Source organism: Scylla paramamosain, chromosome 17 (assembly GCF_035594125.1).
Source record: "Scylla paramamosain isolate STU-SP2022 chromosome 17, ASM3559412v1, whole genome shotgun sequence".
NCBI lineage: Eukaryota > Metazoa > Arthropoda > Malacostraca > Decapoda > Portunidae > Scylla > Scylla paramamosain.
Window position 1 is genome coordinate 15,237,501 of NC_087167.1, and position 25,000 is coordinate 15,262,500.

The 25,000-nt window shown below is 40.0% G+C and overlaps 1 protein-coding gene and 1 long non-coding RNA gene across 7 annotated transcripts in view; one reads left to right on the forward strand and one right to left on the reverse strand.

Annotated features, from left to right (window-relative positions):
• The window catches only part of LOC135108507 (uncharacterized), a 180,679-nt gene extending 164,325 nt beyond the window's left edge, over nucleotides 1-16,354 (reverse strand). For all 6 annotated transcript variants that reach the window (XR_010272316.1, XR_010272317.1, XR_010272315.1 and 3 more), the window contains exon 1: nucleotides 16,316-16,354. This is a non-coding gene — a long non-coding RNA (uncharacterized LOC135108507). The remainder of the gene's footprint in view (nucleotides 1-16,315) is intronic.
• LOC135108504 (uncharacterized) overlaps nucleotides 1-25,000 on the forward strand; it is a 199,052-nt gene that overhangs the window by 67,222 nt on the left and 106,830 nt on the right. The window contains exon 2 of the mRNA XM_064019595.1: nucleotides 3,987-4,119. Coding sequence (XP_063875665.1) covers nucleotides 3,987-4,119 — 133 coding nt within the window. The remainder of the gene's footprint in view (nucleotides 1-3,986; nucleotides 4,120-25,000) is intronic.

The following is a 25,000-nucleotide window of genomic DNA, read 5'->3' on the forward strand; positions in this document are numbered from 1 at the left end:
GTGATGATGATGATGATGGTGATGGGCAGGAGGAGGAGAGGAGGAGGAGGAGGAGGAGGAGGAGGAGGAGGAGGAGGAGGAGGAGGAGGAGGAGGAGGAGGAGGAAAAGGAGGAGGAAGAAGGAGAGGTAGAAAAGAAGAAAAGAAGAAAAAAGATAAGGAAAAGGTGGAGAAAACGAAAACAAGGAAAAATAAAATAAAACCAAACTGCGGCACACTGAGAAAAAAAAGAATAAAGAAAAGAGAAAAAAAATAAAAAGGAGAAACGGAGAGAAAGAGAAAAATAGAAGAGGTTGGTGCCTGAGAGCCTGGCGTGCCCCACCAGGCGTTGGACACACCTGGCCTGCCTCGCGCTCTTCACGCTGGTGCAGGTCCCCGTCAATACAAGGTACTGGGGAAAGCCTCGCAGACACTACAGGGGAAAGTGTTTGTGTGTGTGTGTGTTCCGGAAACGCAGGGTTATACGACTCCACCATGCGTTCCGCTGTCAACATGTGTTCCTGGTAAAAAGGAAACACTGGTGAAGACTGTAGTGTATATTAATAAGACTTGACTGTACAAGGTAGCGGATGGCAGCTGTATGTCAGACCCCCGAGGAAGAGCGACGCCGACTTACTGCGTCACTGTGGGACGCTGGCACGCTGCGACGGGCTGCCAGAAACAGCTTAGAGAACAAAGGCTAACACATTGCTCGGCCACACATATGAATGGCCTCACGCCGAACAGTGTGTGATCGCGCGGCACGTGGATGACATGCAGGTCACAAGCAACAGAAAAATAAATACACGTATGTAACTGCTTGCATATGTACTGTCTGAACAAGGCACCATAATAATAATAATAATAATAATAATAATAATAATAATAATAATAATAATAATAATAATAATAAAGTGAAATGTGTATAAATGTATAATTCGCGTCTAGCTATGAAAGACAGAGACAGTAACACAAAACAATGACATTAGAACATAATATTCAGCCACCGAGAAGTTGAGCAGGGGAATGCCAGCAAAAGGTCGCGAAGGAATACTGTGCCTAAGCCAATCAGAGGCAGAAAAAAGAAAAAAAAAAGATGTAGCGTAATCACTAGCCAATCACAAGGCTCAGACAAGCCATAACGTCAGAGTGAATTGCAGTACAGACCAGGAAGGCACTGACATCACTGGTGCCTCAGACAAAGAGGAAATGCGTTCTTTGCCTAACATAGTACAACAAAAAAATTGGAAAAAAAATAGCAGCGCACTGGCAAAAAGTCGATAAGATATAAAGGGCATGCGCCAGACACTTTTACTAATACCACATACTACACCAAACCGTAGATCAATAGCCGTAGATGGCGGCGATACTGGCTAGCAGAGTACCAAAGGTCGGCAGGTACAGCCAGGTGCAGAGTAGTATAAACTGACGGGAGCAAACAGGCACGCAAGAAATGGTGCCTGATCAGGATCAAGAAGCAGGAGCAAGAGCGGGACGCTGGAGCAATGTCGGTGATGAGCAGCTCCTGCCAGGAGGCACCACAGTACAACCTGACCAGAGGCCCACAAACAGCAGCAGAAGGCATTGTACAAGTGAAAACAGCAATGCCAGCAGCAGACAGCAAGGCTGGGAGCTGAGAGACAGCAGATGTGGTACGCGACGAGTGTGGGCCCACGCGGCAGAAAACCACAAGTACGAAGCCGAGCACGGTCAGTAAAAAGCACCACTGATGCAACTGATATTCAGCAAAGATTGCTGACTACAGGAACATAGAGAAAGGTTGTGGTGGGTGGCCGGGCGGGCGATGAGGAGACTGCGTGAGGTGGAGAACAAGGCGGAATGTGGCGAGTAGCGTAGCAGGCAGCCAGCAACCACCACGGAAAGCCCTCTCAGGCAGGACCACAGAAGTCTTGCAAGAAACAGCAAGTGCAAAGGCTGGGCTGCAAAGTCCAAAAGGCGCTCAGCAGGCAGACCGGAATAGCAGCAAGCAGTCAGCGGTAGGAGAAGGTAGCAGGCGATGAAGTGCGGACAGGAGAGAAGGCAGCGAATACGTGGCGGTGTGGCGGGGGAAGGCGACCCAACACAACAGCGGAGAGAGCCTCCAGAAAGTAAGGTAGCAGATGGCCCAGAAGGAGCCCAAGGGACAGTTAACGGTAGCTGGACTGCCAAGCTAGAGCGGCGAAGTTCCAGGGTGGTGGCGGGGAGAGGTGGGTGATGGCGTCACAGCAGTGGTCGCTGAAATCAAAGCATTCACTTAAGGCACTGGGAGTCTTACACCACTGGCACCAATATGTTTCCGTATATAAACTGTTGCCAGCAATATGTTCCGGGGAACCAAGGATTCTATGGTGCTGCCACCATTTATTCCGGGTGAAACCGCTGTCAACATGTGTTCCGGTTACAAAGGAAACATTGGTGAAGACTGAAGTGTATACTAATAAGACTAGACTGTACTGTACAGGGTAGCAGATGGCACCCACAAGTCCGACCCATGAGGCAGGACGACGCCGACTGACTGCGTCTCTGTGGGATGCTGGCACGCTGCTACGGGCTGCCAGCACCAGCTCACAAAGAACAAAGGTGTGTGTGTGTGTGTGTGTGTGTATGTGTGTGTGTGTGTGTGTGTGTGTGTGTGTGTGTGTGTGTGTGTGTGTGTGTGTGTGTGTGTGTGTGTGTGTGCCTTGGTAGTCTTACCCAGTCCCAGCAAACACCAGTATATGGAAAACAAAAGCACGGTGGGATCATTAAAGCTTCATTCTGGCTGAGTAAACGAACACGGAGCTATTTTCAGGGCGGGAGTGTCATCGCTGCTCGGCTCGACTGCCAAACTGGAAATATCAAAAGGAATTTCATCGTTTTGCATTTATAAATTTTAAATGGTGAATCTAAAAAATAAAATTTAAAAAAAGGTTGTATATTTTTTTTTTTTCGTTTTTATTGGCATAATTCTGAAGCTTTGTAATCACTGGCACTTGTCTCTTTTACTGATTTATATTTAATTGCAGGCGTTTTTTAGACGTGGTTGTTGTTATGCGGTGCCATGAGCCTGCCTCTCTCTCTCTCTCTCTCTCTCTCTCTCTCTCTCTCTCTCTCTCTCTCTCTCTCTCTCTCTCTCTCTCTCTCTCTCTCTAGTATTATTTCTTTCATTTCGTCTTCAAAAATCACATGAGGATGTCATGAACTTTCAAGAATATGGCGAAAGATTCACGGCACTGAAGTCTTTGAACAATTGATGAAAGCGAAATTGCCTCATTCAATTCAGCACTTCAATCTTCATACGTACAATAATTGCATTTGAACCTGGCATCTCTCTCTCTCTCTCTCTCTCTCTCTCTCTCTCTCTCTCTCTCTCTCTCTCTCTCTCTCTCTCTCTCTCTGACTAGAAAAGAGCAAATTTTAAAGGGTCAGACAAGGTTGACCTAAGGTTTTCTGGTATTACAAAAGAGCCGCGACTTTTCGTCGAGGACAAATTGAGAGCATCTAGGATTTGCCCCCCTGGAAGCACACGCCGAAGAAATAAACAAAACACGTCAATGAATAAGCAATTTTCAAACAGAACAGTTTTTTTTTTCTTTTTTTCTTTTCCAACGAAACTTTTCCAGCTTTCCATGATTAATTTCTTCCCTGTTTGTTATCTATTCAAGAGGTTACAGTATTTATCCATCTACTTACTTACTTGAAAGAGGAAAATTTTTTCGGTTTATAGCTATACGTTCATCAAATGCATTCGACACGGACTGGGCTGGCGTGTATTGGCGTCATCCATCCCGAGGCAATGCAGCGGGGAGAGAGTAGCATATTTACGTAATAAACGAAACTCGCACCATTTATAATAGCTCGCTCTTAACGAAGATTTATGAAGGATTGCTCGGGGGCCACAATTAAATCTCCGGGTCATTTGTATCAGTTTCATCAGCCTTGACTTGCGTTACGTCCCTTCATTTCCCTTGGGGCGCGCGCACATCCCCTATATTTACTCTTACATTTTCTTCTCCATTTTCTTCCCAGGCTTGGTGCGGTCTCTGTGGGTGGTGCGAGGAGGGCGGGCCGAGCTTCCCTGTGCCCCGACGCCCAAGCACAAGCAAGACTCTGCCCTCGTGGTGCTGTGGTACCGCTCCAGCGACACAATACCAGTCTACAGGTGAGCCGTGGCCATTGTCGAGCCCCAACCCGTGCCGGGGCTTTACGCTTCTCTGTGTGTTGTGTGTGATATGAAATGCGAGTCCCCCGGTGTGACTGTTATGTGCTGCGTTAATGTTGTTGCGTGGTGGGGGGAGATTAAGCGAGTTTTTTTTTCTTTTTTATCAGTTAATAACATACAAACTAACTGTGTTATTGCAACAACTCCCAAAACACACATACACACTCTATGAAAATATAACAGTGAATCACTTCTCTAAATTTCACGCGCGATCTGCGCTTGTACTGAAGTTTTCTTTCAAGCAATAACAAAAAAATGCATATATATATATATATATATATATATATATATATATATATATATATATATATATATATATATATATATATATATATATATATATATATATATATATATATATATATATATATATATATATATATATATAATGCAACGGTTAGACTACACAAAAATACACCTGTTTTTCACAGGTAAAGACAAAAAAAGACAAAGCGGAGGGTATTCCAATAAAATTAGGCGTTCCTTGAGAAAGCTAAAAGATCCTAGGGTAACACCATGAACGATTCATTCAATGAAGAACTGTGTCAGATCAAAAAGTCAAAGATTATTCGTGTTATTGAGAGTGGAAGACAAAAGATTCGCATGATAATCTGATCCCTGAGTCACTTTGCATGTCCCATGGATGGCGATATGGCAAAATAACGGAATGAAACGTAAAACTTCAAACTTCACACGAGTAAATGAAGGTTAATAGAGTAGCCGGACAACAAAACGAGTGTCTCATTAACGGCCCAAAAAGGTAAAGTATATAGTTAATTTCCACTTTTGCAGGTAATTGAGCTAGTTAATTAGTATTTTTAGGCTCAGGCATGCGACATATTAAACGCTATCCGGCAATTACTAAATTATACGACCTGAGTCACAGAACCCACTGCAATGCATTTTCTTTAATATTACGGAAAAGTGAAAAAAATATTCCTCTCTCTCTCTCTCTCTCTCTCTCTCTCTCTCTCTCTCTCTCTCTCTCTCTCTCTCTCTCTCTCTTGCTCGCTACACCCTCGTGACACACACACACACACACACACACACACACATTTGCAGGTGCGTGGGCACTTGTGTTAGTGTTTGCTTTTTTTTTTGTGTGTGTGTGTCATGAGGGGCGTAGCGAGCAAGAGAGAGAGAGAGAGAGAGAGAGAGAGAGAGAGAGAGAGAGAGAGAGAGAGAGAGAGAGAGAGAGAGAGAGAGAGAGAGAGAGAGAGAGAGAGAGAGAGAGAGAGAGAGAGAGAGATGCGCATGCAGACATGCAAATGCATTTAATAAGCTGTCAATTACTAATAGATACTCTTGCGAAAAAAAGAAAAAAAAACAATCTTATGCAATGTGGAACAGACTTTGACATAAGACCAGACTGCCGAAGTATTCTGATTGAAAGGTGAGTTGTTGACTTAATTACCTGCCTGCAACAGCCGCTGCCTGCCTGACGCCGCTAGTGACTGTCAGACGACGGACGGGGAAGTTTTTGGTGTTGCAATTATTAAAAGAATAAGCTTGTTTAGTAGTGCCAGAATATAATGCAATACAATACATTACAATGCAATATAATGCGATACAATCTACACACACACACACACACACACACACATCTCTGTGTGTGTGTGTGTGTGTGTGTGTGTGTAGATTGTATCGCATTATATTGCATTGTAATATATTGTATCACAGTGTGTGTGTGTGTGTGTGTGTGTGTGTGTGTGTGTGTGTGTGTGTGTGTGTGTGTGTGTGTGTGTGTGTGTGTGTGTGTGTGTGTGTGTGTGTGTGTGTTGTGTAATGTACCAGTATATATAAAAATACAGTAAGGAGCAGAAAATGATTTAACAGAAAACAGAATGCAGGACAAGATGGCGACAGGTAATGCGTTGTAGCGACCGTTAACGAGAACAGACTAGGAAAACGATGATACACTTACATTGGTTCTGGCGCGAGTTGTGTCCTTTCCATAGACGTGAAAGAACATCCTGAGTAAACAGTGTTCAATAAATATATGTAGTTTTTTTCTTGTTTGTTATTTATGAAAGTGATTGAAAGTATAGATTAGGAGGGACTGGATGGAAATGCTGGGGAGGGAGAGATGATCGATGGTACGAAGGATAAAGGAAGGGAGGAAGAGGAAGAGGAGGGAACTATGGAGGGGGTTGTTAACGCAGGAAAATATACAGTGATATTTAAACTGTAATGTTATCTTATAAATTAACTGTACTATAAAAAAAAAATTAAAAAAAAATTCAACACAAATATGTTATGCCCTTGGTCTAGCAGCAAGTAAAACAAGAAAATAATGAGACACCTTTGACCTGTGACGCAGCAAGTCCACATTCACTCTATAACAAAACTAACCTGCTCTATTTTTCTCTGTAAGAGGGAACGTGCGGTCTTCCTCAGCCCTTTTTGCTTGCACACAAGGCACTACAAACAGGTGCTGTCTTTCAAGATGTACAGAACACCCTAACCGGCATCACCTGTTCTTCCATCAGCCAACCCAGTTCAACCCATAACTGTTGTGTAGCCAAGCATGACGCTACGTTTTCTAAGAAAAGGTCAAGAATACATCACACGCTACTTCCTTACATTTACGAGTAATTTCCTTTGTACTGTCAACCTCGTGTGTCCTCGTGTGAGCCTTAGTGGTCCTAAAGGTTAAGCACACAGTGATGTATTAACATGAAAACTTGTTCTGGAGACAAAGGATCACGGCACTTCTTTAATATTCTGCCATCTTCTTTCCCTCCCTCCCTTCTTCTCTCAATTGCCCCACCCACCGTCTCTCCCTCACCTTCTTGCTCTTCTGTAAACACAATGTTGCCTTAAGTCAGACCTGTATTCTACTTCACATCATAATGAATATGAAACGCTCTATGTTCATACAATATGTACGCAGAGCATGGCGTCATTTCACGTCTGAGATCATCGTGGCATAGCATAGATAAAGAAACGTATTTTTATGTATCACATACTCGTATATGTATATCATAAAACAAATTAAGAACAATATAAATCAGGAGGAGCTGCATGAATCCAGCACGCTTACACGTAGCAGTATCTCTATAAAAAATAACTACCTGTATCCACCTATCATCACTATCCGGCAATTTATCTAATCTTGTTTCAAAGATCTCTCTTGACTGGCCAATAACAACCTGATTAGTGTGTTTATTCCAATCGTCCATCGCTATTTGAGAACCAATTTCTCCCTCGTGTCTTTTTTTATATCTAACTACAACAAGCTTGAACCTAGTACTATATTGCGTACTAACCCTCAGGATTTTGTCTGTATTACGCTTTTTACATCCTTTCTTAACAGGAATGGAGATCTGCGGAAAAAATGGAGTAAAACTCAGTCAACAAAAGGACATTCTAGACCACAGTAGGGGCAGGAAGATAGACCAGACAGCAGGAAAACTAAAAAGCTTGTCTCCAAAACTTGGCAGAGACTGGCACAACGCCATGACTCAGAGAGAAGCTTTGGTACCAGCTGTGTAAACAGTATGCCAGTATAGAGCAGTGACCGTGTGTGTGTGTGGGTGTGTGTGTGTGTGTGTGTGTGTGTGTGTGTGTGTGTGTGTGTGTGTGTGTGTGTGTGTGTGTGTGTGTGTGTGTGTGTGTGCTCCTCCACTTATGTCTATCTTAATATTTCTACTACCGGTGTTGCCATGGTTATCGTTCTTCTAAATTTGTTGCCAGCTTCACGCTCCATCCCCAGGGCAACACACCCCTCTCTTTTCATACTTATTGATCCACCTCACTATTGCAAAACGTATCTTCATTCGCTTATATGTTTCGTTGCGCTGTAGAACTTTATGCTATAAATTGCTTTCCACTTTCTTATAATTTGAAAACTTATAAGATGACCATTTCCTTTCAAAACTCTTGAAACGTTCGTCTTTATTATGAAGAGGCGATCTCCAGATTTCATTTCCCAGCCCTTAGCCAGTCACACACGCAGACACACCCGCCCACCCGCACACACACACACACACACACACACACACACACACTGTCGTGAATCAGTGATATATGACATACGATGAGCCTTGGAATTGTCATTATATTAAATTTCTTGTTTTGGCAGATATCCATCTAATGGTGTGGGAAGTTTCTTTCTTTATTTATTTTTTATTTATTTATTTATTTTTTTTAAACCCATTAAATAGATAAAAGTAAACAATACAAATTTGCATATACCCAACAACCATACATGTATGTTTTTTTAAAGGGGAACATAATTATGAATATGCTTCACAAAAAAAAAAACTATGTTATCTATTGTATCCACACTTTATATGTATATAAAATAGAAACCTTTAAATAATTATATAAAAAAAAAGAAGGAATATGAATGATTTCCCACTTATATTGTTGATTGTAGACTTAATATAACAAGTGAACTTAAGAATTCTCTGTCTGATTCCTTTTTCCACCTCGCAATGACTCTCAAGAGGAATATTCAGGGCAGGAGTATCAAGGCACTTCAGAGCTAAATTGGCCAACTCGACTGGAAACATTTTCTATTCAACTTTTTGGGGAGCGGCAATTAAGCAGGATTACTGGTTATTTTTTTAGCTCTTGCCTAGCCTTTCCTGCACGTAAAAATATTACTGGCCATCCACACATTGAACGACATCTCCTTCATATCCTAAGAGCTGCAAGTAATGTGTCTAGATGAAAAAAAAAAAGTATGCACAACTGTCTTTAGTTATCTTATCTTCTTTTATATTATACTGACAGAATTATTCGGCATTGCACGGGAAAAATTTGGCTCTCCAAAGCACGGCTTATCACCCTAAGTCAGTCGTTTGTTCGGCAAAGCTATTGACTATCGCTTGAAGTTAAATGTATGTTATGTTAACTTCTGTTCACGATTTATAAAATCGGTGAATTGATGAAATCTACCTGAAAGATGAATTCGTTGGAGACCTCTGTATCACAGAAAATTCGACCACGTACTGAAGGAATCGGTAGGTTGATGGGGTTCAACTCCAAGCTGACAATGAATGCTCCTTTCCCCAAGCTAACAATGAATATTTGACGCCACTTTAAAAAATGGATTACGGTATACCAGGCGCCACCATCAAGAATTGGGTTATGGTGACAGCTTTGCCTGAATAATTTAACATTTTTGGGTTGGAAATAGTTAAAACATAGCCTATGTCACTCGCCGGATCAAGGGGGACCCCCCTACCAAATTTCATCATAATCAGTTCAATGTGTTTTCCTTGAAAAGCGGACACACCCAAACACAGACAGACAGCCAGTGTGTTTTATTATATACTAGCAGAACTATCCGGCGTTGCCCAAGTAAATTTTGGTTCTCCAAAGCACGGTTTATCACTCTAAGTCAGTCGTTTGTTCGGCAAGTCTATTAACCAAACAAAGTTTACTTTATAATGAACCGCAAATATACGTCCATTTACTGTTGTACATGTCCTCTGTTGGTAGCCGTTAAGAATGCTTCCTCTGAACTCTTTAGGACATACAATTTATTGATTTCTTTTGGAACCTGTTATCTCAGCATTTTTAGCATTTTTAACATTGAAATGGGTTACGGTTTACCTGAGGCCATCATCAGGAATTGTGTTCTGGTGACAGATTTGCTTGAATAATCTAACGGTTTTAGGCTGGAAGTAGTTCAGACAGCCTATGTCACTCTCCGGATCAAGGGGGACCCTTCTACCAAATTTCATCACAATCACTTCAATTTTTTTTTCCGTGAAAAGCGAACACACCACACACAGACAGACTGTTTTATTATATAAGATTTATAGTGATTTCTAAAGTATATAATTCACACTTTTGATGGTTTGTGATTCATGGTAAATGAATAAATAAAAAAAAAATTAAAAAACGGACACACACACACAAAAAAAAAAAAGAAAAAAGACAAATAATGAAATGTTAAGGAATCACAAAATTAAGATATACAGTAACTATTCAGAGACAAATATCTGCAGTGCTTCACGACAAATGCTTGTGGTCATGTGCAAAAGTTTCCTCTCCATATGTCGTTTACGAGACTGCATTTTTTTTGCAAGATGAATGAATATCACGCAACACGGATGATAATGCACAGGTGTGGTAGTGAAGTGAGGCGACCAAACTCCCCTTTTGGAGAACTCTAAAGCTAAGGTAATGCACTTCTTATGTTAAACACTTGTCGAGTTGTATGTACAACTCGACATATGTTTCCTGACAATCCACAAACAAAGAGCTTCAATTTACATGACCGGTATTTACACTCAAAGCTTAGATATCAAGTACATTGTTTTAAACTGCAAAGAAGCGGTTTTGGTGAGAAGTTTGTATCCCTAAAGCTGTTTGTTACATTGAGAAAAGAGTCGGGAACATCATAAAAGATATCTGGCAGAAGTTTCGAACAGATACCCGAGTCTCTATGAGTAAAATGTGAAGCTTAATAGAGAGTGGTGGCGCTCCATTAGAAGGAAATTAGATCTGGGATCCAGAATCCTTCAGAAATTAATGTCGAGAAAGTCGGAGGAATTATCAGAGTGCTTTTGTGTGAGAGTCATCACCTTGAGCAGCGCGTGGTTTTTAGAACATTTATGCTTCCCTTCCTCAGCTGCAAATTTTTCCCAACCAGAGCTCCACTTGCGTTCGAATATTTAAGTAGTTAAGGAAAAGTTATTCTATGCCTTTTCGCGTGAGTCCACAAACTGAATACCATCAAATCAAGTGAGTCTGACAATTTAGCTATAGTGGTTCTGGAAAATAAATAAATATTTTCTTATAAATCGATATCATTACTTTTATTGTAGGGGAAAGTTATAAGAAAACTGAATTACTGACCTTCTTATAAATCGATATCATTACTTTTATTGTAGGGGAAAGTTATAAGAAAACTGAATTACTGACCAAATACTTCCATATAGATTATAGGAAATGTGAGCATATTGGAAAGTTTTGTAAAAAAAAAAAAAAAATATATATATATATATATATATATATATATATATATATATATATATATATATATATATATATATATATATATATATATATATATATATATATATATATATATAGCGGATGATACTTATCATGATATAAAAGAAATTAACAACACATTAACTATCTGGCTAAAACTTCACACCAAACATCAAAAATCTGAAATTGCTTGGATGCACATGGTACTTTATAATGATGCACGTGACGATAAACAAATCGACCACAATTGGCACCGTGGGGATCCTGTTAACACGTATCAGAGGTCAGCTAACGAACCGCAAACACCGTGTTGTGGTACGCACCCACACCTCGGGCCGCGGTATTAAAGGGGTGCTGTGGGGAGAGGCGCGGCGCACCACCGACAGGGAAGGAGCACCGAAGTCACTTACGGAAAAAAATATTTACAATGGTAATAACATAAAGTCATCGTAAATTTACAGCGCGTGTGGAACTCAAAATAAAATAATTTTGTTTACGACTGCATACTAAGAACAATATCTTATTAAGGTCAAGGAGTGAATGGTTAAGTATTATTCTTGTTTATAAGTATGATATCAAAAGCTAAACATTGCTTTGTTTAGAAAGCTAGAGAATGCATCTTCATTACATTTTGACGTTTGTGTAAAAAATCGCCACGTCTCGCTAAATGCCTCAGCGAGACAAGCTCACTATGTTAATTGCATATCATAATGTGTGTGTGGTGTGTGTGTGTGTGTGTGTGTGTGTATATATATATATATATATATATATATATATATATATATATATATATATATATATATATATATATATATATATATATATATATATATATATATATATATATATATATATATATATATATATATATATATATATAGATAGATAGATAGATAGATAGATAGATAGATAGATAGATAGATAGATAGATAGATAGATAGATAGATAGATAGATAGATAGATAGATAGATAGATAGATAGATAGATAGACAGATTGATAGATAGATATGAGCGTGTGTTTACGCGAGATGTTAAGTGTTAATTACACCCACGGTAGTACTAAGTGCATTTCTGCGTGTGTCGTCCTTCCACATGTCAACACAGGAGAGGAACACTAATTACCCGCACTGATCTCTGGCGCCTAGCGAGCACGTAACAGTCCCCACAAGGGGCTGTGACTATGCACGAATTCCACGTTATAACCCAGGGAACCAACACGAGGTGCAGTTCTTACCAATCACTTGGAAATCATACAAATGTACAAAAAGACACCTCGCATTACATCCCGTTTTTCGGCGTCGATGGCTACGATCTCAGTGGCAGACACGCACTGCTCAGTCCACCACTGAGGACTGCTATGAATGAACCAAGTCAATATTCACTTCTACTTCATGATAGATGCATTCTGCATGTCAACATTTCACTAACAGCATGAATTGCAACTGAATGGACAAAAGTTGAAAGCTTATCGCTGACTGAGATAACTCTAAACTCAATGCGAAGATCAACAATAGCTACCCTAGTTCCGTGAGGCGCGAGGCTCACTCGAGGCTGTTTTGGTGAGTTGCAACCCGAGCCTGAAGCAAGATGATACCAAACGCGGCTCACGACTGGCTTAGGTGACACCGGAATAGGCAAGATGGCCACCAAACAACTTCTCTTCTTTATTTTCGTATTCATATGCAATATAGGAGTTAAAGAGTATATGAATAATGACCACACGTGACGTTTGATTAAAGAGCTAAATAGTACTTTAAAGAGACCATAAAAAAGATGTGATAAGTTGCCACTACCTGCAACTTGGGAGCAATAATAGGACTAAATGAAGATGCAAACTTATGCTATCTGTAATCCTAATTATGCTCTCCTACATGATTAACTGCAGTAAATCATTCTGTCACAAGTACTGTATACTCGAACGTTTTTATCTTTTCTGTCGTAGTTGAATAACATAACACACTTATCTTTCGTGTAATGTGTGTGTGTGTGTGTGTGTGTGTGTGTGTGTGCCCAATCTTTTATAATAAGAGCGGTAATTCATATGGCTGACAGTGGTGGTATATATGACATTCAAATTTGTTTTTATATACAGAGATTATTGTTATAACTTTTGGATGTATATCATGATGAGGTATCAGTGTGCATCATTTGTGTTGCGTTGAATATTAATGAATGCCTGTTAGCAATTTGAAATGAACTTACAAATGAACTTGAGGCATTTCATTACGTTTCAGAAATTGGTTCTGCATCTTGAGTGGCAATTCTGTGATTCATGTTTCCAAGTGAATGACATCCATTTGTGATATATTACTGCAAAGTAGATTGTGACTGAATATATGAAAGGTTAACTGGATTGGATGAACTACGACAACTTATTTTCGTCTCATACAGCAGCCACTCGAATCCACATGGCTTTTCAAAGACGAAGCACTGACGCTAGACTTCGATAGCTTGTTCCCACCGGACAGGAGAACAACGATGAAGGTGGCAAGGCAACGGTAGTGCATGTCAAATGAGCAAAACATTTACGAGGATTATCTTCTATCAATAATAGCAGTACAAAGTGACATTGACATAATGTATATAGATAGGTAGATAGATAGACAGATAGATAGACAGATAGATAAATAGAAAGATACAGACAGACGGATAGATAGACAAACAAACAAACATGCAGATAGATAGATAGATAGATAGATAGATAAGATGAACGATAGGTAGATACGTAGATTGATAGATACACACATAGTTAAACAGACAGATATATGGATGTATAGATAAAGGGTACGAAGATGTAAAAAAATAGAGGTTTTACTCGGTACGAATAACGCCCCCAACACCTCCCCCCCCCCAAAAAAAAAGAAAGTCGTTATTACTGGGAATACATTTTTACATCCGGAGAACTGTACATTGATATGCAGCTGACGACACGTATGGAATGCATCGGCTTGAAACGGTCATCGCAGAGGCGCGTGCGCGCGCACACACACACACACACACACACACACACACACACACACACACACACACACACACGAATTAAAATAGACGATCCCACCAATACTCAATTTCCTACATTTCTTTATTTCCTTCTTTCTTTTTTCTTAGTGGAAGACAGTGGCTCATGAGTCTTGTTAATGGTGACAAGACTCCAGGGCAGCTATGGTGAGCGCGTATTTGGAAGGGGGACAATTCATGTCAATATTTCATTGGAATAAGAATGAAAAATAAAGGACGCAGCTCACATCAATATTTCAGGGAATAAAGAAAAGGTAGTGGAAACACCTCATATCAATAATTTGAGAGAAAAGTGAAAAACATAGAGGAAACAGCTCATGTCATTATTTTAAGGAATAAGGAAAAGTAGAAGAAACAGTTCATATTGTAAAGAAATGAGGACAAAAACAAGGAAGCTTCTAAGTAAACCAAATAGCCCTGTGGTCATTAGAAGTCCCTGCTAGACAGGTGCAGCAGCTCCTCCTCACGACCCTTCATCACCTCACTTGAGGGGAAATTAATGACAGACGCGTGGAGTGGCAGAACAGGGACAAAGGAAAGTGTGAGTAAGTGAAGAAGAATTTAAAGGCGAATACCCGAGGCCGAGAAAATAGAAAGGAATCTGTGGAAGTATCTCCTTTTAACAGATTAGGTGAAAATTTGCATTGGATTTGCTATTGCGCAGGATTTTTGTTTGTTTTCTTTCTTATTTTGCACTCCTTAACCAACCTCCCTTACGCATCACAAATGCTGAAGGAAGAGATGCATGAATATAAATCGTAAGATGGATGACTGAACAAGAATGCATTAATTCATCAAATAAAGTAGAAAAATTTAAAAAAAAAAAAAAGCAATTCATCTGATTAAAAGAGCTGCAAATGTGAGAACAAGGTAGCTCACACTAATGACCTGATCAATAAGTGCAGCCAGCAGACAGACAACGGACGGACGGCAGATTTGGCGAAATTGTGAAAAGAGAAAATGAAGGAGGAAAGAACTGACATGGAGGCTACTGCTCGAGACATAAATGAAATAACTGGTAAAAATATCAGGTTTTTAAATATACGATGGACGGGAATAAAGCGATCATCGGCTTTGAAAAGGATTAATTCTACAAGATACAGATAAAGGGTATAATTTTTATTTATTTATTTTTAGGAAATGTAGAGGAATGTCCTGGTGAAAAATGAAGATAAATAGCAAGTTTAGCTAAAAGAAACTGGGGTTCCTATAGAGAGCCTCAATCGTACGAGGAACAACAGAACATCTTTAATGGTACCAAACGTAATTAGTTATAATATAAAACCAAAGTAAAAAAAATATTGAAATTAAAAAAAGTAAAAGGTGGGAAAAAAATATAAAACGTAAAATACATAAAAAAAAAAAAACTTAGGTGAAAGGTGTCAAGTGTTATTTAACAATGTTTTTTTTCTAATATGTATGGATTCTAATGTTAGTAAATCTATGATATTATACGAATCTAGATTCGTGTAATAACACGTGAATAATACACAAATCTAATTCCGTGTAATATCACGTGAATAATACACTAATCTAGATTCGTGTAATAACATAGATTTACGAACATTAGAATCCATACTTATTAGAAACAAAAAAAAAAAAAAAAAAAAAAAAAAAACATTGTTAAATAACATGCAGTCTACCACCCCACTAGACATTTTATAACTTTCACTTAAGTTTTTATGCATTTTACTTTTTATATATTCTTTCAACGTTTAAGGTTTTTAATTTCTGTATTTTTTACTTTGATTATATACTCGTATATGTCTAATTATTATTGTTTTGTCTTATTTTAGAACCACTGAAGATGGTTTAAGAAAAAGTCGAAACGTTCGGTAACATTAGAGATATTCGTTAATAAATAATAAAGTGATATGGGGAAAAAATACATGAGAAAAGCTACACCTATGAAACATTTTGAAGCAGTCAAACGAGGAACGCCATTATGACTGAATTATAAAAAAAATGAATAAATAAAACAAAATAAATTAAAATAAGATAAAGAAGGAAAACAATGAGAATGAAGAATACAAACAATAGAAATCAAAAGAGACCTGACAGCTAAAAAAAAATAAATAAATGAAAAAAGTAGTAGAAAAGTCACTAGGGAAGCAAAAAAATAATTAAATTACTACTTTCCAACAAAATAGCAGGTGGTACTCACATCCTCAAGACCCAGCAAGATGATTGTGGCTGGCGTCTGGAATGGAGGAAAGACAAATTTTGAAATGAACTCTTAAAACATGCTTACACATGCAACAATGATCCATTATCATACCTAATGGTCATAAAGAATGCTGAATGAGAAACAACGTAACAATCTGAGTTTGAAATATCATGCGTGACGTAAATGCTTCTGTTGATGTCCCTGTGGAAGAAACGACAATGGGAATGAACACAAGAAGACAATGTTGTTGCTGCTGCTACTGGTATTACTGGTACTTCTACTACTACTACTACTACTACTATTACTACTACTACTACTACTACTACTACCACTACTACTTCTAGCACTAATACTACTTCTATTCCTACTACTACTACTACTAATACTTACTACTACTACTATTACTTCTACTGCTACAACTACTGCTCCTAGCAGCAGCAGCAGCAGCAGCAGCGGCTGCAGCGGCAGCAGCAGCAGCGGCAGCAGCAGCAGCAACAGCAGCAGCAGCAGCAGCAGCAGCAGCAGCAGCAGCGGCGGCGGCGACGGCGGCGGCGGCGGCAGCAGCAGCAGCAGCGGCGGCGGTGGCGGCGGCGGCGGCGGCGGCGGCGGCGGCGGCGGCGGCGGCGGCGGCGGCGGCGGCGGCGGCAGCGGCGGCGGCGGCGGCAGCAGCAGCAGCAGCAGCAGCAACATAACCTTTTTAAGCGAGAATATAACAGTGACCCCAGCAAAAAAGCATCATAACACTATGCAATACTTGAAACATTTAGAAGAGACTGAAATAAACAGGGAAAAAATTCTAGGAAGAGACTTACATAACATTATCTCCAGGGAAATAAAAGATGGAGACACAGGAAAAGAAACAATGCTCAGAGCGACACTTTATTAAATTTGTAAATGAAAACCCTCCTTACATCAGCATCAAATTAAATATTATAATACAGAGCACAAACGTTCATATTTTAATTGATGCTCATAAGGTAAAAAAATAAAGAGTCTCATAATTTAGCACAGCCCTTTAAGAAATAGTAAGTTTTTATAACCTAAAATTCAGGGATGTGAATACGGTTAGTTTGATATCTGATGTAATGCTCAAAAGATAAGAAAAAGAGCATGATCATTTCATATCCCCGTTTTAGAAATTGTGGATATATCCAAGTGATAAGACTTCAAGGTCATGAGCACAGTGACTTTGAATAAGGACAAAGAATGTTATATATATATATATATATATATATATAGAGAGAGAGAGAGAGAGAGAGAGAGAGAGAGAGAGAGAGAGAGAGAGAGAGAGAGAGAGAGAGAGAGAGAGAGAGAGAGAGAGAGAGAGAGAGAGAGAGAGAGAGAGAGAGAGAGAGAGAGAGAGAGAGAGAGAGAGAGAGAGATATGAAATTCCAGAAACTGTAAAAAGTTATAATTCAAGCAGGACGAGCCAATAGACACCTGCCGAAACGCTAATTACTCCCCTTGAGGTCTAAAGCATTGGAACAGGGGATGCTGTGAACTTATTAAACCCAGTGTGACCTTACTGAACGTTTCTTCTTGTGTCTCACAACACAAGGAGGCAGTCACAGTCTGCCCTCTAAAGACAACTCTATTCCTTCACACAAAACTACATGCACCTAATTACACACACACACACCCTCCACTCAAAATTCAATATCAATATGGCGACTCGGAGTCTCCATATGAGAACAATGTCCCAAGGTCGGACTGCTCTTCTGGTATCGCCCCTAAGTGTCTTGACACCACCCTTAACTTTTCATCATTAACTTCTGCAACATTCACGGTCTAAGATCTAATTTTCAATCTGTAGAACACCACCTCTCCTCTTCTAAACCTCATCTTCTTTTCCTCACTGAAACACTGGTGTCAGAGACAACTGACAGTAGCCCCTTTTTCTGTTCCCTCCTACTTTCTCAATCCTCATTTTCAATTCATAGCTAGGTGTTGCGTCTATGTGCGCAACGACTACTACTCTCGTGCCCACACTTTGAATCTTCCGAGTTTTCCACCATCTGGCTAAGATTACAGAGTCACATTCAAACTAAACTTATCTGTGCTGTATACCTCTCACCTAACTCCTCTAACTATAAGAAATTCTTTAACAACTTAACTTCCAAAGTGGAACACATTCTGACTCTCTTCCCTTTTGCGGATAACTCCATTCCTGGAGACTTCAATGTTCACCACCAGCTCTGGCTTTCCTCTTCCTTCACTGACCATCCTGGTGAACTAGCCTTTAACTTTGCTATCCTCCACGACCTAGAGCAACTGGTGCAACACCTTAACTGGACCGATCAATATTATTGACACAAATTATTGACTCATTTTTATTGTGCAATAAAATATCAAACTCTTTTTGATGTCTTCAATATATTGAGTCATTCCTCAATGCCGCCCCTTCACTGTCAATATTATTGTACAATATGGAATATTGCGCAATAATATTGATCGTGTAGGGTCAGCTTTACTCGTATTTCTGACCGTCTTAGAGATACCCAACATTCTTAACCTTTTCCTAACCTCTAATCTTTCTGCTTATGCTGTTACCTTATTTTCAGATCACAATCTCAAATCTGTATTTTGTTATATCGCTCCAATCCTTCCTCAGGATCCCCCAAAGAGAAGGTGCCTCTAGCGTTATGCCTCTGTTAATTGGGGGAACCTAAGGAGGTATTTTGCTGGTTTTCCTTGGAATGACTACTGCTTCCGTGTCAGAGACCCATCGCTGTGTGCTGAGCTCATAACAGGGATGATAGTGTCTGGCATGGAGGCGTACATTCCTCACTCTTTCTCTCGACCCAAAGCTTCCAAACCTTAGTTTAACACAGCGGGTTTTCGTGCTATATATGTTAAAGGAGTGGCCCATCACCTAATTCTCATGCGCTTTATATTTCTATCCGGAATCATGCCACGTCTGTTCTCCAACTAGCCAAAAACTCCTTTATTAATAGAAAGTGTCAAAATCTTTCAAGAACTAACCCACCTCGTGACTTCTAGCACCTAACCCTAAAAAAAAAAAAAAACTTCATTAACTTTGCTTCTTCATCTTTCCCTCTTTTATTTCAACCCGATGGCACCAATTCCATCTCATCTATTTCTAAAGCTGAACCCTTCACTCAAACCTTTGATAAAAACCTTACATTGGATGATTCAGGGTTTGTTCCTCCCTCTCCTCTACCCTCTGACTACTTCATTCTACCCATTAAAATCCTTCGCAGTTATGTTTTCCATGCCGTCGCTGGCCTAAACCTTCAGAAGGCTTATGGACCTGATGGGATCCCTCCTATTATTCTCTGAAACTGTGCCTCCGTGCTTGTCAAACTCTTTTAACTCAGTCTATCAACATCTACCTTTCCTTTATTGTGGGAAATTTGCCTACATTCAGTCTATTCCTATAAAGGGTGACCGTTCTGATCCCTCAAACTACAGTCCTATTGGCTTAATTTTCTACCTCTCTAAAGTTTATGAATCTATCCTCGACAGGAAGATTCTTAAACATCTATCACTTCACAATCCACTATCTGATCGTCAGTATGGATTCCGGCAAGGCAGCTCAACTGGGAATATGGGTTTTCTTACTGAGTCTTGGTCATCCTCTTTCAGAGATTTTGGTGAAACTTTTGCTGTTGCCTTGGATGTATCAAAAGCTTTTGAAAGAGTCTGGCACAAAGCTTTGATTTCCAAACTACCCTCCTACGGCTTCTATCCTTCTCTCTGTAACTTCATCTCAAGTTTCCTTTCTGACCGTTCTATTGGTGCTGTGGTAGACGGTCACTGATCTCCTAAATCTATTAACAGTGGTGTTCCTCAGGGTTATGTCGTGTCACCCACTCCCTTCCTATTATTCGTCAATGATATAAACCAAATTTCTTGTCCTATCCACTCCTACGCTAATGATACCATCCTACACTTTTCCAAATCTTTTCGTGGACGTCCAACGCTTCAGGATGTAAAAAATTCACGCAGAGAAACCACAAAACGCCTGACTTCGGATCTCTCTAAAATTCTGATTGGGGCAGTGCAAACATAGTATTGTTTAATGCCTCAAAAACTCAATTCTTCCATCTATTAAGTCGACACAACCTTCCAGACAACTATTTCCTCTTCTTCAGTGACACTCAACTGTCCCCCCTCTTCTACACAGAACATCCTTGGTCTGTCCTTTACTTATAATCTAAACTGGAAACTTCACATCTCATCTCTAGCCTCTATGAAGTTGGACGTTCTGAGTCGTCTCCGCCAGTTTATCTCACTCCCCTAGCAGTTAAATTTGCACAGGGTCCTTACCTGTCCATAAATGGAGCATGCTTCACAGGGGGATTCATTCTTACTGCTCTTTTAGACAGGGTGAAATCAAAAGCTTTTCGTCTTATCAACTCTCTCCTCTAAATGACTGTCTTGCTATCTTCTACCACTATTTTCATGCCGACTGCTCTTCTGGTCTTGCTAACTGCTTGACTCCCCTCCTCCCGCGGCGTCACTGCACAAGACTCTTCTTTCTCTCACCCCTATTCTGTCCACCTCTCTAATGGAAGAGTTAATCAGTATTCTCAATCATTCATCCCTTTCTTTGGTAAACTCTGGAACCCCCCTCCCTGCTTTTATATTTCCACCTTGCTATGACTTGAACTCTTTTCAAGAAGAAAGTTTCAAGACACTACTTATCCTGTAATTTTTGACTACCGCTTTCGACTCTATCGGTTTTCCTTTTTCATATTGCAGTTTTGTTGCCCTTGGCTGGTGTCTTTCCTGCGTAGAAAAAAAAAAGTTTATCAATACGATTTGCTTGAAAAAGGAACGAAAGCAATGAAGAAAACAACCCAATGTGTACACGGTTCACTTACTCTATGAGTGAAATCACGGCACTTCCTACTATTTTGTACTACTTACCAGAACAATGGTGTAAAAATATATACTTGAATAATGACTACTTCTCTTTAAAGAGACTTACATATACATAAAGACATACAAAATGGAAGATCTGAAAACTATTCATGTTTTTCATAAGACCGCTACTTGAATATTCAGTGTTTCCTATTCCCTGAGCTCAGTAATTGGACAAGTACAACAAGAAATTAAAAACACGTGCAAGGAGAAGCAGGGACATGAATGCTGTTTTGAATTATTGCACCTAAGAAAAATTAAAAAATCGATGACATTTATACAATAAAAAAAAAAAGACGTGGCAATTATATACCAGTGAATGGAGGAAAACGAGAAAAGAGACCAGGAAAGATTTGAGAATGGCAGATTTAGACATCACTGGCGAAAATGGTCGAAAATAAAGAAAAAAAAAAGATAATGAGAAAATATTGCTTCCTGATGAGAATTAGTTATCAACGGAAAGTGAGAGAGAGAGAGAGAGAGAGAGAGAGAGAGAGAGAGAGAGAGAGAGAGAGAGAGAGAGAGAGAGAGAGAGAGAGAGAGAGAGAGAGAGAGAGAGAGAGAGAGGGCTACATACATACATTTAAAAAAAAAAATATGCAGCAGATATGAAACAACAGTCTGACCTAATTTTCCATACACATACACACACACACACACACACACACACACAAAGGTTGAAAGCCTATCTCAGTTACCAAAAAAGTGGCATCGGGCAGCAGGGAGAGGGGTGGGGGACGCTGTACAGCTTCGCCAGGAATGAAGCGAACCTGCACTGGAAGATTATATAATATCACGTTATACAACCATATTGTTTTCATAGTAATATCTCGTTATAATAACCAACATGAGATTGAACCTTTTGATGTCTGGCGGTAGATGCACGTAAATTAAATAATTGCAAACATAGGTATACACAGGAACTGAAAGCGCAGGCGCACACACACACACACACACACACACACACACACACACACACACACACCTGTTTCTAACTAGGGCTGGAGGCTGTAAATTGCAATCAGAGCGCCGCACGCCTCGCTCCTGACCCGCCGCCGAGAACAAAAGAGCAGCTAACTCAGGGCCTGCCGACTCAGCACACGGCGTAGCGCAAAGTGTCTTCGACGTGGACGCAATTATATGCTTTGTTTGTGACGCTGCAGTTCGCCCGTGACTGCGCCCAGCCATCACGGGAGCATGAAAAAACACAACTGACAGACTCCAATGCACCTTTGATACTTAACACAATGTAATGCAGTTTTTTCCTCCTTTTGAAGCTAGAAAATCCTACCACTTGCTAAAATAGATACGGAAATAAGCTTGACTTTTTATTGTCTCTCCTGATTAGGGAGAGAAAAAATAGCATAATCACGTTTGTTTTAATGGAATATGTAATTCATGAGATATTATTACTGTTGTCATTCTGATTCTTATGAGTATTATGGATCTGGGACACACACACACATTCTCTCTCTCTCTCTCTCTCTCTCTCTCTCTCTCTCTCTCTCTCTCTCTCTCTCTCTCTCTCTCTCTCTCTCACTGGTGCTTACCACACCTGAAAACTTGGTATCCTGTAATTTCTTTTCTACTTTGAGATTACACCAAGGAAAGGACTCAGGTGGCGCTTGAAAATTAAGGAAGGAAATTAATCAGTTTCATGGAAGAAGTTTAGCGAGTTTTGGGGCACAGAATTTTTAAGCAGAGGAGAGGAACATTTGACCACTAGGGCTACGCAGGTGCATGATAAAAGAAAAGTGTTATTTATTCTTACAGACCAAAACAACGACAAGTAAAATGGAGTAAAATCTTTAGGAGGGAATGAGCTATAAGTGCAAGTTAGTTTATAGATATAGTGAGTAGAAGTTCACAGGCACAAAATAAAAGAACTCTGTCGTAACACAAATGTGAAAAAGAGCTTATACCAAAGAATATGTATTAATGGGCCCACAAAGAAATGTCGATTGAAAATATATATACTGATTTAGCCTTATATATGTGCTAACTAATAATACGTATGTGATTATTAAGCAGTGAAAGCACGACAACGCTAAGGAGCATAACGAAAAAATAATACGCAAAAGAAACTATATTAAATGTTTAGAAAAGGAAGTCAGTAAGCTGAAAAGACTAAAATAACTGAAATACTAATGGATTACAAATAAATCATATCATAAATACATTAATAAACAGATTGAGTGGTGTTATTTTTCTCACACAGAATAATGAATAACACTCTTATATAAACACAATAAAATGCAAAACAATACGGTCATTTTAACAAAGTTCCATAAAGAGAGAGAGAGAGAGAGAGAGAGAGAGAGAGAGAGAGAGAGAGAGAAAGCACGAGTATAGTAGCTCGGTCATAACAGAATCCTTGATAATACTGAATCGGCGAGCCATTAGTTACGTGGTTAGCTATGCAATCGATGGCTCCACTCACCTATCCATCCTGTGCACCAAACACTCAGGCAGCCAACTATATTGTTCACCACCCTTCCCACTACCCAGCCAGCCAGCCACCCTTTCCGGTATCCACACACCCACCACTTACCTGCCCATTCATTGCCACCCAGCCATCCAGCCAGTCACATATACCACATCACATATACCATCTGTCAGCCACTTATTCGCACAGCCACAATGCCAGCCACACATTTACTTCATCAGTCAGCTATTCAGTCAGTCAGTTAACCACCTATTCAGTCAACCATGCATCCAGTCAGTTAGTCAGTGAGCCTACCAGTCATGTTCTCACCCATCAGATGCCATCACTGTCGTCCATGGAAGGCGTATAGCGGGAGGAAAGCGCGTTGTTGCTTTAATCATCAATTTCCGGAGGTCCGTCTGAGGAAGCCTTCGCGCGGAAATTATAGCCAATTCCCATCAGCTTCGCCAGGATCGATCGCGGTGGACCAGTTATGAGTATTCCCAGCGTCTTCCTGATTGCCGTCACATTAGGCTGTCCCTTCATGCACAACCAAAGGTGAAGGATGGACTCACTGGAAGCGAGGTACTTGCCAATCCTGCTATGTAATGTCCACGTGTACGTCTAATTCGGGTCTGCTAAATCACACGGACGCCACACAATCATTCTCTCACATAGGAACACATTACATAATATTTCAGACATTTTTCTTATTAGAATAAATAAAACTAAGCCGTCAACGTCATATACTCGTTTAAAAAAGCTTCGTATCACAATGAACTCAGCAATATTACCGAAGGAAATCATTGTGCCGTACCTTTAGTGAAAAATACCTGGTACATGGCTTCTTAATTCCCGCATGGACACACCATGTCACTGCTTCATCATGTGGTTCTCCAGAGGCCAGATCAACTGTCGTGGTAAAAATGGTAGTGCCAGCATCTTACTTTTGGCAATTTGAGATAACTTCCAAAATTCCTTAAACGTTACTGCACTAACCGAGACAATTAATGTTAATAAAATGACGCGCTAATATATGGCGGCATAAAGATTTTCAGTCAACTAGTAGGAAGATGATCACTGTGAAGTATCAATACGTGGCTGCATCGTTGCTTTAACCCTAAATGAGAGAGAGAGAGAGAGAGAGAGAGAGAGAGAGAGAGAGAGAGAGAGAGAGAGAGAGAGAGAGAGAGAGAGAGAGAGAGACGACTGTTTTACTGCTAAGAATGATAACATTCAGCACCCTTATGCAAGTTCAGAGTCCAACCCGAAGTGTTTCATAATGCACTGTACACAAAGACTTCGTGACACCCATCTACTTAAACCTGGCGTATTCCTTTTCATCCTGGTACACTACATGAACAAAGAAC